The following is a 13,329-nucleotide window of genomic DNA, read 5'->3' on the forward strand; positions in this document are numbered from 1 at the left end:
TTGCCCACAGTCACTGCAAATGTTGATGTTTGAAATTCTTCTGCAGGTGCAAGGGCCACTTTTTATTGACTGATTGTCCCTATGTGTGAATGTCTGGGTTTTGACCAAATAGGTCTGCCCTGACTATACTGTAGGAGGTTCGAAAGTTGGCCTGAATGGGTGAAAGGGAAAACTTTTTAAAACCCTGTTTCCTTCTCTTCTCTTTGCTAGTGCATAGAGTGGCTTTTTCTTTTTCCTTAGTCTCTGCTAACATGGGATCCACAGATTGCTTGAAAAGTTAGCCCCCTTTGAAAAGGGTGGAAGCCAAATTGGACCTAGAGTTATGATCCACCTTCCAACTTTGCAACCAAAGGTGCCCGCTTAGAGTGGTATCTGAGACTAGGGCATGTAAGGAAAATTGCTGTTCATCCAGGCTTGAGTCCACCATAAAGTTGGCAATCTTGTATAATTTGTTAGACTCATCAGAGGCATGGGTTTCCCTGTAGGACCAAATCCTGAATCTGCTTGGCCTATAGGACACATACACTGATAAATATGGAGGTTGCCATACAGTTTGCTAATTGTAAGCCATCCCAGCTGAAACCTAGAAGAGGATGTGGCAGAACAATGAGGTGCCATGCCAGGCTGGAATGGAACGGCAAGACTAAATAATAGTGTGGGTCCCCAGGTAAAGTGCGATGATCCAACTCTGAGTGGAAAGTTGCAGTATAAATTGAAGGAATTGGGTGAGGATATGTCCTGGGTGGACAATCAACCCATTAAGCTTTTTGATGGGAGGCTCCTCCAGCTGATGGAGCCAGAGCAAGGAAAGATGGCTGCAGCAACCTTTGTAGCCAAATAATAGAGCCCATGCCCCCACCTATGACTTTATCCATGTATGCCTCCTTGTTACATGAGGTGAGAAAGGTGAAGCATATGTTTAAGGATATTGGTAAAACCTTGGTATAAGATTATTCCGGAGCTGCCTTCTCTTTTGAAGGCAGCATGATGTGGAAACAACATACTGACCATAGCTGTAAATAGGTGGGGAAGCAAAGGTTTATGATTTACCAAGGAGCACTTAACAATAAAGAATTCTTCTTTATTCTAAAGAAGGTCCCTAGAATTAATTTTAATCAGCCTTAGTGCGATGGACAGGAACTAAACTAAAAGGAGGTAGAATTTTTTAAATTTTTATTTTAAAGGGAACAACATTGATTTAATAGAGAAGGAAATGGGACTAAAAGGCTTGAGTGAAAGTAGTGTGGAATAGTGAGAGTGGCCAGTGAATTATATTAATATACAGCTGTGAAGAAACGTGTGTGTGTAGTTGCGTGGGTATATGTGGGTATACATGTATTTGTGAGCCTAATTTAGCTCTATGGAGAGCTTGAGGAAACAAAGCAAGCCATACTCAATGAGAGTTACTAAAAAGCACACAGACAAGCTTCACTGAATGGGGGCGGGGATGGGTGTTTGTGTCTGTAAGAGCGCTAGCTTTAGTGGTTGAATTTGGCTTTAAGAGACTCAAGAATAATTGGTTTTAAAATTCATGGGGTTAAACCAAGCATTAAAAATTTGGATAGATAGATAGATAGATAGATAGATAGATAGATAGATAGATAGATAGATAGATAGATAGATATGGATGGAACAAAGTTTAATACAAAGGGTTAAGCCAGAACCTCCTGAATCTAGAGCTGGTAACAGCCACCTTTTTGTCTGTTCTGGACAGACACGCTGTATTTTCCTTCTAATTCTAGTTAACATGTTATAAACTTGTGAATTTTAATGAAACATCTTAACTTGTTTTTCCCTTTTCTAGAATATTTAATGCAATGTTATCTTCACTCAAACAGGAAAAATCTTTTTGTTCTAAAGGCCTTTTTGCTCTTTCAAGCGAAATTCTTTTTGATTGTTTGTTCTTCTTCTCTTGCGTTTGAGATTTTTTAGATGTGATTCTAGAAGAAAGAACTGCAAGGGACCTACAGGAACCATCTGTCCCAAAAATTTCCTCTTTACAGGGGATAAGGAATTCCATACTTTGGAGAAAACAGAACTCAGTACCACTAATGTCATAATTTCTTTTTATAAACATCTTTGCTTTATAGGACTTGTCAGCCCTGGAGTTATATGTGCACCATCAGAGTTAGGACATTCAGTCCATATTCCCACATATGGTACAGAATAAGCCATATGTGGGAATGGCCATTTTCAGAGGGCTTATGAAAGTGAGACAAAGCCAAGGGAAGTTAGAATAAAAGTTCCATTGATCTAGTGGATGATGGAGCTTCCAGCTCCCTCACATCCCACTTACACTTATACTCAGTTGTCAACTCAGACGAGGGAATGATTTTATGGTGGTAACCGCTACAGAAATATAGGCCAATCACATATCATGTGGGATGTATTCTGAAAAACCAGAATAGCCATACCTATTGGGTATGTCATGAGAAGGTCCACTCCATTTCCCATTGTTATTATAACCTTCCTTTTGAACTATAAGCAGTGTGTTTTCTTATAATGTGTGTGGTGTCCTATAGAAATGCCCACTTAAAATACTGTCTTATGCACAATCACCAATCCTTTCACAAGAAATGGGGAGAATTTTGTGGAAGAACTATTAAATCAAACCACCTCACATCAGCTGCGTTTTTGTGCATGTGTGTGATCTTTATACTCTTTCACACAAAACTTTTCATATTTATCAGAAACCTCATTAAAAGCAACAGAAGGAATTCTCTCTGGAAGGTTGTGAGCACAGAGTGGCTCCACATTGTTCTCACTGTTCACTTAAGATCTTTTTTATCTTGTCTGGTTTGAGTGTCTCATATCTTTTGAACAACATCAGATGTAACACCAAACACACACCCATCAATCCCAGTTTGTATGTCTTGTGGACCGAACATGGGAACCACTAAAGAGCTAATATGTATTCTGGATTATGGTTTGTACTCTGAACACAGAATTTGAGTTTTACTCTGAAGCATGAGAGGGCTTTCTGTTTATAATACAGATCCTCATGGACTGGATCACTCATCAGTACCGCCCTGGCACAGAGATATCAAAATAATTTGGCATTTAGGATATTTTCCTAAATTCAAGGACTACTGGCCATAAAATGAGAAATTGTTTTGGGGTACAACCCACATCTTTATATGTGTCTAAGCATTCCCCACGAGAGTTTGGAAGATCTCTAAAGGGGGTCTTTCAATTCTATCTCTATTTCTCTTTCTATAACCAAAGAAGCAGTTTGGACAATTCACCTCCCAGATTTTGAAAATGTAAACAGTAACCACAATGGATTTCACTCATCCCAGATCCATCTCACATCACACAGCAATCTCTTGAAAGAAATATTTTAACCATTTTGTGTCTATCACCACCATCATACAAAGAGAAGGATAAGGCCCATAAATAGACCTCAGTATAAGCCATAGGGTAAAAGGGGGTAGCTTAATAAAATCTCTTCTATAATCTCTGATGTTAACAGCTTTTTGGGGATATGTATTTCCAGTTAAATCTCCAATAGTGCTATAGTGCACCTCTTGGGAATATATCCTAATACACATTACTGTTGGGGAGATGCATCTCATCCCAGGTTATTGGCAGCAAAACCAAGATCAATCTAGAAACATGGTATAGCAACACCTTAGGGTGATGCGCAATAAAAAATAGCATGTGTTTCGGTATTGTCTTGCTACACAACAGTTGTACAACACAATATGGGGAAAGAGCTCACTCTGATGCAGATACTAATGCAAGACCACAATAGAACACCACTTGTTACAACGTTATTTACCAAACTGAGGTAAATCCATTAATAGAACATACACCTAGGGCCTAATAAACCTTATTAGATCATAAAATAGAATTTGAAGAAAAACATCTATGTCATTGGAATTTATAGATTGTTGCTTGAGCAGAATGAAAACACTTTTGTGACAAAAGCCAAATATGTCTATGAACATGAGCTACCTCATGTACCAATTCAATAGTAAGAGGGAGGATGTTATACATAGAGGAGGGGTTTAGAAAATCTGTATCCCAATAAAAGTCATGGAAATTATTTACTTTAGGCCTCAAAAGTCAGAGAAATATCCAGATGCCACATCATAGCAGGTTACCAGCTGGACAGAGACAGGCAGAATGACACAAATCTACACCCTAAAAAAGCAAGGGAACTCATCTCCTGGAAAGATACATGTTCTAAGAGACTCCTGAGATGGCAGGCAGCCAAAGCCTGATCTCATGGGACCAACCAGATGTAGCCTTGGGGACTTTTCAACATGCCAAGTAAGCATGTTCAGGTGGTTATGTCAGGAAGATGCCTCCTTTAAGTCTGACTATAAGGGAGACCCTTTGGAAGAGCTGAAGTGGAGTAGCCTACATCTGGAACCAGAACGTGTGCACACACCATTCTTCTGTCCTGACCAAGCCCAAGCACCAACTAATTATTGGAGTCTGGCTAACTCCAAAGTTAAAGTATGAATGTGTGAGTGAATTAGGTACATCATTCAATCTTGTTATTGAAATGTGGATTTTTGTCTGTTGCTGATTTTTGCCATAATTATTTGTCACTGCTACCAATGCTGAATATGTTTACCTTTGTGCAACCCTTGCCTTAATTAAAAATTATATGCATTAATGTCAAAATTATACCAGGCCTCCAGTAGCTTCCTCCCTCTAACGCTCTGGTAGCGAGTGGGAGACCAACCCCCACATAACAGTACTAGGAGTATATTATTCTGGGTTCCCAATGGAAACAGAACACAAGGTCTTTAAGCAGGGAGAGTGCTTTATTCTTCCAGTGATCAGTTTTTAGAGCAAAATCTTTATCCCGGTTACTATATAGTATACCAATTTGGTTTAATCAAATCATTTAAAGTCCAGAATTGATTTCTTACCAAAAATCCAAAACAAAACCTGGGTCATCTGTGCGGCCAATGTTGTGCCATGCCTGGAAGCTGGCTTACCAACTCAAGCATGAGTGGCCATTTTAAGTTACTAGCTGCATTTAATATGTTTAATGCCACAAGGATTATTACCTATTATTATTAATAATAATAATAATAATTTGATTTCTAAACCACCCTTCCAAAAATGGCTCAGGGCAGTTTACACAGAGAAATAATAAATAAATAAGATGGCTCCCTGTCCCCAAAGGGCTCACACTACCTTTACTATTTACTGACTTGTTTCTTTGGTGAAAAGTTGGCAACAAAAGTTAAATACTCTTAGCCTTTCCCAGGATTTGATTCTTTGATTAGAGTACTACAAAGACAGGACATGAAGGCACAAAGGCTTCTAGACATAGCCAATAAATATTGGCCTCTGGCAGGAAAAGTCCTCTTTATAGCTGTCCTAATCATTCTTCATTTACAGTATCTTACCTATTGCCTTGAAACAGACAATCTATTACATCCAGTTACCTAATGGACTCTCCCTTGATGGAAGTCTTCATGCAGAGGTTGGACAGCAATCTGTTGGAGATGTACTAAGCTCTGGATTTCCTGCATCAGGCAGGGAGTTGGATTAGATGGCTTACAAGGCCCGCTTCCAACTCTATGATTTTATATAATGCCAGATATAGAGAGAGTAAGCAAGTGATATAATGAAGCTATACACCCAGCTCCTCCAGCGTGGTGCAGTGGTTAGAGTGCTGGACTAGGGCCGGGGAGACCCAAGTTCAAATCCCCATTCAGCCATGAAACTAGCTGGTTGACTCTGGGCCAGTCACTTCTCTCTCAGCCTAGGCTACTTCACAGGGCTGTTGTGAAAGAGAAACTTAAGTATGTAGTACACCGCTCTGGTCTCCATGGAGGAAGAATGGGATATAAATGTACTAATCATCATCATCTTGGGATGAGAGGGGCAATTGAGGAGCTAGGCAGCAAAGCTTTAACAAGACTGAATTATGCTCACAGAGCACCAGGAGCAAACGTCAAGGTATTTTAATTCTACTCCAAGCCATCAGATAGTGTAGTGAAAAGGCAGAATTACCACCACCCCAAAACTGACAGACACACAAGTCGCAAACAAGTCTTTATTTCTCGAACATGAAAGAAGCAAAATCTAAAATATACATAAGCAAAAAAAAAAAAAAAAGCACATTTCCATGAGAATGGCTCTTGGGATAGTGAGGGTGAACTACCAGGGGCCAGAAAGCATTTTAAAATACGTACAGCCAGAAAGTATGGCTACAGAGGGGGAAACTGGGTTTTTAAAAACTACAGCTACCTTGCCTTATGAAACAGACACCTCTTTTCTTGAACAAAGTGAATGCCCTGTTTTGGACACAGGCAAAATGTCATTGAGAGACAGACCACCACCTTAGAAAACAGCTTATCTTGGAGACCCAACAACATCTGTCAGTTCAAGGAGTGGCAGATGCAAGTTGGTGCTGGGACCTGGAGTAAGAATAAAGACAATATGCCCAGGACTCCCCATTCGTCTTTGTTGCCACAAAGTAGACGAGGCAGAAGACTGTGCCCGTCACTCTCAACATAGTTGGAATCTACTACTGGAGGCCCACCAAGAACATTCTTTTATTATAATTTTTTGGAGGGACCAGTGTCTTGCTGTTAGCAGATCCAACTTGTGTCTGGGTCACAACAGCTTCCTCTTGTGTTGCAAAAGAAAACCCAAACAAACCAAGAACACCAGGGGGTGGGGGAACCACTACCTTGTCCCCCCTAGGAGCAAAAAAGGAGTCCAAGAGGAGAGCAGGGTATAGGGTTCTGTATTTCCTCTCAGTTTATTAGTTTCCATTTTAATACAAAAAAACACAAACTGTGTATCCATCAGAACAAGGGCATAAATTTTTATCAAGCAAAAAAAAAAAAAAAGAACAGTTCAGACCATTTATACCATAATCTAAGCAGTCAAGTTCTACAATAACTCTCCAAAAAAAGGCAGAGAGGTGCAGAAGGGACAGAGGGCTGCTCAAGGGGGACCAGAAGAGTGGAAGGCAGGGACAGGGTGAGGGCAACTTCAAGATGATGCCCTTTCCGCATTTCCTCTCCTCCATGGAATGCTGGTCCATTCGACAGAAGGCCGTTTCTCTTATGTGGCTGTTCCCTCGTCCCCACTGCTCCCCTCAGCCTTGGAAGATATGGCCTCTCCCGAATCAGTGGTTGGGGAGCCATGGGGAGGAAGGCTGCTGCTTTCTTTCTGCGGGTCATCCACATTGATGGGGTCACGCAGCACGGAAAACTTCCGATCGCCGAAAGCAGCACTCAACTTGGCTTCAAAGAAGCGCTGCAACCCAATAATGGACTGAACATCCTCCTTGTCCTGAGAGGCAAGAGCAATATAGAGAGTGGTCAGTTTCCAGAGACACACATCTGGAACACTGTCCACTTCACAGTCACAAGGCACTGCAAGCAAGTCCCGCCTGCATAGCCCTCACAGTTCCCACTTTACATGGTAGAAACACAACTGAGACAAGTCTACCCAGGGTTACTCTGAGCCCCACTGCTGTCCTGTGACCAACAGAATTTGATGGGAAGCCACTGCCAAATTTCCTGAAATCGTGGCCCTATTTTCTATTCTCAACTATGCTCAAAGCTGCTAACACAATGCCCAATAGGCAAATTAAAATATATACCAGCCATGACAAGTTTAAGAACTGCTCCACTAATACACACTCCAATCAGTTGAAAGGCTCCCCCCAGCAAAGGCTTACTCGAATAGAATATTTTCAAGGCTTGCCAAAAGTGGGAAATTGAGCCAGATGGGACTTCTTTTGGGATGGCATTCCATGATCTTGAATCTCTGCTGATTCAGATGCCCATTCAATGTCATCAATTAGCCTGCGCGCGCACGCACGCGCACACACACAGTAACTGTTGTCCACCATTCTAGCCATTACCTAGAAGGTCAGCCCTATTCCCTTCATGCTAAACAAGCCCTCACCTCTGTCAGCTTGTTAAACTGCCGGAACATCTTCCAAACGTCGTCTGCAAATTCATCAGGAGAACCATAAGGTGGTGAGAGCTTCCGCTGCAGCTTGGCTCTGATCAAGGTCAAGTCAATGGTGTTCTGCCCCTCCTGAAGGATAAAATGACAAGTGAATAGAAACAAGCTGTCCAATAAAGTACTACAACTCCAATCAGTCACAAATGGTAGCTGATCTTTAGAACAGACAGACATCTGACAAACTTGCAAGTTCAAACAAGAGGCAACAGATGGCACACTTTACCTTTACCCTTGTTAAATAGAGACATTCAGAATTTTCCTTCTGCCTTGTACACTCACCGTGGCATTGGAAAGCCGGTGAAGGGGTCTGCATGGCTCATAACACAACAACTCCAGGAGAACTTGTTCACATCTCTAAAACAAAAGGAGAACTAGATTAGCACAGAAAGATCTGGTCTTCCCATGGAATGGAGGCATTTCAGATTGCATTCCAAAGATCTTCACTAAACCTAGATTACGCAGAGGTTCCAGAGTAAAATAAATAGTTCAGCAATAACTAGGCAGGCAGACTAAAGGGATAGATAGTATACATTGTAAGGTACAACGGACAAGTCTACACAAAAAAGCAAGTTAATATTTTTAATGCAATTTTGGGCTATATTAACAGTGGCACAATGTCCTGATCACAAGTAGTAATTCCAGTCTATACTATGTTGGTCAGACCTCACTTACCTCTCTCTTGCTGTTGCTCCCCTGCAACTGGTATTTAGAGGCTATATGTGGCCTATAGCCAGACTAGACATTGATAGACCTGTCCTCCACAAATTTGTCTAAGCCCCTTTTAAAGTCATCTAAGCTGGTGGCCATCACCAGACCTTGTGCCAGAGAACTTCATAGATTAATTATGTGCAGTGTGAAAAAGTACTTCCTTTTGTTGGCCCTAAATTTCCTGGCCTTCAGTTTCATGGGATGACCCCTGGTTCTAGTGTTGCGAGAGAGGGAGAAAAGGTTCTCTGTCCACTCTCTCTCCTCCATGTATAATTTTATACACCTCTACATGTCTCCCCATAGTCACCTCTTTTCCAAACTAAAAAGCCCCAGATGCTGTAGCCTTGACTCATAAGGAAGGTGTTCCAGGCCCTGTCATCTTGGTTACCCACTTCTGCACCTTTTCCAGTTGTACAATGTCCTTTTTAAGATACAGTGACTAGAACTGTATGGAGTATTCCAAATGTGGCCACACCATAGATTTGTAGAAGGGCATTATAAAATTAGCATTTTTATTTTCAATCCCCTTCCTAATGACCCCTAGCATGGAATCTGCTTTTTTCACACATCTGCCATGCACTGAGCTGACATTTTCAATGAGCTGTGCACCATGACCCCAAGATCTCTCTCCTGGTCAGTCACTGACAGCTCAGATCCCATCAGCATATATGTGAAGTACAGGGCAGTAGTGCAGTCGACTATGTTATGGTTTCCCGCTTCCTGCTCCCCCAGATTACATCTTTTGAGGTGGGCGAGCAAACTTTTAGTGACCATCTCCTGATGCTCACCTGTTTAGATCTACCTTGGGTGAGGGGGGGGACACCCCTTTCCCTTGTTTGTTTGCACAAAGATCAGCTAAGTTGGGTTGTAAAATCCAGTGGTCAAAGGAAGTTGAAAATGAGCTGAATACTTTATATGATTCCCCAAAGGGAAGCAATTTATATAATTTGATTTACTTAGTCGTCTCAAAACTGGTAAAGCTCCTGGTCCTGATTTTATTCTTCCAGAGGTTTTGATAGCCAATGTGGATTAGTGGGCCCCAGTCTTAGCTAATTTGTTTACTTCGATAAAACAGTACAGGTATCTTCCCTGCAAAGTGAAGAATAGCAATAGTGGTCCCGGTCTTCAAATGGGGTTCCCATCTTGACCCATCTAACTATAGGCCCATTAGCCTGCTTTCGGTGGTGGCCAAAGTATATGCCCTTTATTTGTTATCCAAACTTGAAACGTGGAGTTCTGACCAGCATTGCTTAGGGACCGAGCAGGCAGGCTTTAGAGCGGGTCGTTCCTCACTTGACCACTGTATGATTCTGAACCATCTTGAATGTAAATACTCTAGTGCTCCCAAAGGTAGACTTTTTGCTACTTTTATGGATTTAAAAACTGAGATCTAATTCCTAGGGAATTATTGTGGTACAAGTTTGGGAAATCCTCGATGATTGTTGTTCCTGATTATGCAGCTCCATGTCAATTCTTATATCTGAGTCAGATATGCTCCCAATGGGGCTCTAACTGATTCAATCCCCGCCACTCATGGGGTCAGGCAGGTTTGTGTTCTGGCCCCTTCATTGTTTAATCTTTTGATCAACAATTTAGCACGGTGTTTAGAAATGGTGGGTTCACATGCCCCCAAATTGGCTGACATTCATGTGCCAGTGTTGCTATATGTGGATGATGCGCTGTTATTGTCCCAGACCCATCTTGGTCCCCTTAGATTGCTGGGGGCCTTTGCCCGTTATTATAATGACAATAACTTATCTATTAACTATGAGAATCTAAGGTTCTGGTTTTCACTAAAGCTAGGAAACTTGGGTGGTAAATAAGGAAAATATTGAGCAAGTTTATAAATCTAATTATCTTAGTATACATTTCCAATATAATCTTAACTGGAAATCTCAAAGATTGCATTCTATCTCTATTGCTCATAAAACTCTCAGTGCTCTTTTGTGATTCTATTATTCCAGTATATACCTATGGCTCTCCAAGTTTTCTGAGCAAAGATTGTAGCTCAGTTACTTTATGGGGTCCCACTTTGGATTCAGGGAGAAACATCAGAGATGGAAAGGGTTCAATCAATATTCCTTAGGGCTATCTTTGGAGTACCCCGATGTGTACCTTATTCAGCGTAATGTTTGGAATCTGGATCACTTTAAAAAAGAAATAGTAAGTGATCCATGGGATAAGCATGGGAGCTTATTTTTATAAGATGGATTAAACTTTGCTTGGATATTCGGGAGCCCTCCTATTTTTGGTTTCTATGGAGGGACTCCTTTCCTAGCCCTTGGCTGCCATAGGTCAACAATAAAATACTGCAAAAGGGTCTATCTTCTTCTGAAATTCTACTCATGGGAAATGAGAAGGCGAAGGTTATACTTATTCAATGCCTTCATGACATTGAGCACCATTACTAGGGGGAAATAGGCTCCTCAATTTCCTCCTGCTCTCCTCTATTTTTTGGTATTATATCCCCTTTGGGGAATACAAGTGCTAAATATTTAGCTTCCCTACACTTTTTAAAGTTTAGGATAGCATTCACTAGGGCCTGCATGAATGTGTTGCCCTCAGCCCTTTTGGAAAAAAGATCCGATAAGGGATTGTCAGATTTTGGCCTATGCCCTTATGGTGCAGGCCTCCCTGAAACAGTTTCGCATGTGTTGTTATATTGCTCCCTTTACTATGATACTAGGAAATAATTCATATTCCCTTTGTTACAGCAATTTCCAGGTAGAGTTGACTCCTATTATTTGAATTTCTGTCTTGAGGATCAAAACAATGAAATTACTAAGGTGGTGGAGAAATTCATTTATGTCACTATTAGACTAAGAACTTGTTTAAGGTCTAATTCATAGGAGCTATTGTTTTGTCCTGTTTATTATGTATGATATTATTGTTGGCATATTGTGTTTTTAATCTTGTTTTAATCTTTGTATGTTATCTGTATGACCTATGGCTGTAATAAATTGATTGTTTGTATATGTGAAGTTGGGGTTATTTGCCCCAATATGCATCACTTTACACTTGCTTACATTGAACTGCATTTGCCATTTTGTCACCCACTCAGGAGAGATCCTTTTGGAGCTTCTCACAATCGGTTTTGGATTTTGCAATCCTAAGTAGTTTAGAGTCATCTGCAAATTTGGCCACTTTGCTGCTTACCCCAACATCTAGATCATCTATAAATGAGTTAAAGAGCACTAGTTCCAGTCCAGATCTCTGGGAGACACTTTACTTCTCTCCCTTGTCAAACCTATCCATTTATTCCTACCCTCTGCTTCCTGTCCTTCAAGTAGTTACAATTGAACCTGTCCCCTTATCATATGACTGCTAGGTTTACTCAAGAGCCTTTGGTGGTGATCTTTGTCAAAAGGTTTTTGGAAGTCCAAGGTTAGTGAGGCAAGACGTGCCCTTGCAGAAGCCATACTGGTTCTCCTTCAGCAAGGCCTGTTCTTCTATATATGTTTAACTTGTCCTGAAGTATGCTGGATCCCGGCCAACCAAATCCCTTTTGGAAAATTGGAGTTACATTAGCTACTTTCCAGTCCTCTGGTACAGAGCCTGACTGTAAGGACAAGTTGCATATTTTTACTAGGTAACCAGCAATTTCACATTTGAGTTCCTTTAGAATGCTTGGGTAGATGCCATCTGGCCCTGGCGATTTGTTGATTTTTAGTTTTTCAAAACATCCTCTCTCATCACCTCAAGTTGGCCCAGTTCTTCAGCCTCCAAGCCTGAGAAGCTCAGTTCCTGAGTGGGTATATGGTCAGTATCCTCTGCCGTGAAGGCAGATGCAAAGAACTCATTCGGCTTCTCTGCAGTCTCCTTACCCTCCTTAAAAATCCCTTTCATGTCCTCATCTAAGGGTCCAATCACTTCCTGACAGCTCTGCTGCTTCTGATATATTTCAAGTTGTTATCCCTCTTGACACTTCTAGTTATATGCTTCTCAATGTCTCTTTTTGCATTCCTTATTGTCTCTCTTCATTTCTTTTGCCAGAGCTTGTTTCTTTCTGTTCTCTTCAATTGGACAGGCCTTCCATTTTCTGAAGGATGTCTTCTCTTTTATAGTTTCCCTGACTCTACCTGTTAGCCACGAAGACACCCTCCTGAACTTGGCAGTGTCTTTCCTCCTTCTTGATATACATTCCAACTGAGTTTCTATTATTGTGGTTTTAAGTAAGTTCTATGCTTTCTGGAGTGGTCTGTCCCCTCATTTTTGAGAAGTTGCCTCTTCTGAAGTCCAATGCATCTGTGTTGGACTTCCTTGGCAGTGCTCTACTCACATATAAGCTGAACTGGATCACACTATGGTTACTGTTCCCCAATGGTTCTCCAACTCTGACGCCAAGTCCTGGGCACCAATCAGGATCACGTCCAAGGTTGCCTTCTCTCTTTTTAGTTCTATGACAAACTGTTCTAAGGCATGGTCACTTAGCATGTCTAGAAATTTGGCCTCTCTTTCAACACCCACACATGAATTTGCCAGTCTATATGAGGGTAATTGAAGACACCCATTGTTACAACTCTGTCTCTCTTTGACACCTCTCTGATTTGCTTCTCCAACTCCTGGTCACTCTGTGTTTTGACCTAGAGGGCAATAGCACACCCCTAGTAACACATTTCCTTTCAGGCCACCTATTATATTTATATCACCACCACCACCACC

General features: G+C 41.3%; 1 protein-coding gene across 2 annotated transcripts in view; it reads right to left on the reverse strand.

The window, feature by feature from the left end:
- Positions 1-6,011: 6,011 nt before the first annotated feature.
- TRIM28 (tripartite motif containing 28) overlaps positions 6,012-13,329 on the reverse strand; it is a 41,114-nt gene continuing 33,796 nt past the window's right edge. For both annotated transcript variants that reach the window (XM_053262223.1, XM_053262225.1), the window contains 3 exons: positions 8,239-8,313; positions 7,897-8,031; positions 6,012-7,275 (listed from right to left, as the gene is read on the reverse strand). In XM_053262223.1, coding sequence (XP_053118198.1) covers positions 7,045-7,275; positions 7,897-8,031; positions 8,239-8,313 — 441 coding nt within the window. In that variant the 3' untranslated portion in view covers positions 6,012-7,044. The remainder of the gene's footprint in view (positions 7,276-7,896; positions 8,032-8,238; positions 8,314-13,329) is intronic.

This window comes from Hemicordylus capensis, chromosome 6, assembly GCF_027244095.1.
Source record: "Hemicordylus capensis ecotype Gifberg chromosome 6, rHemCap1.1.pri, whole genome shotgun sequence".
NCBI lineage: Eukaryota > Metazoa > Chordata > Lepidosauria > Squamata > Cordylidae > Hemicordylus > Hemicordylus capensis.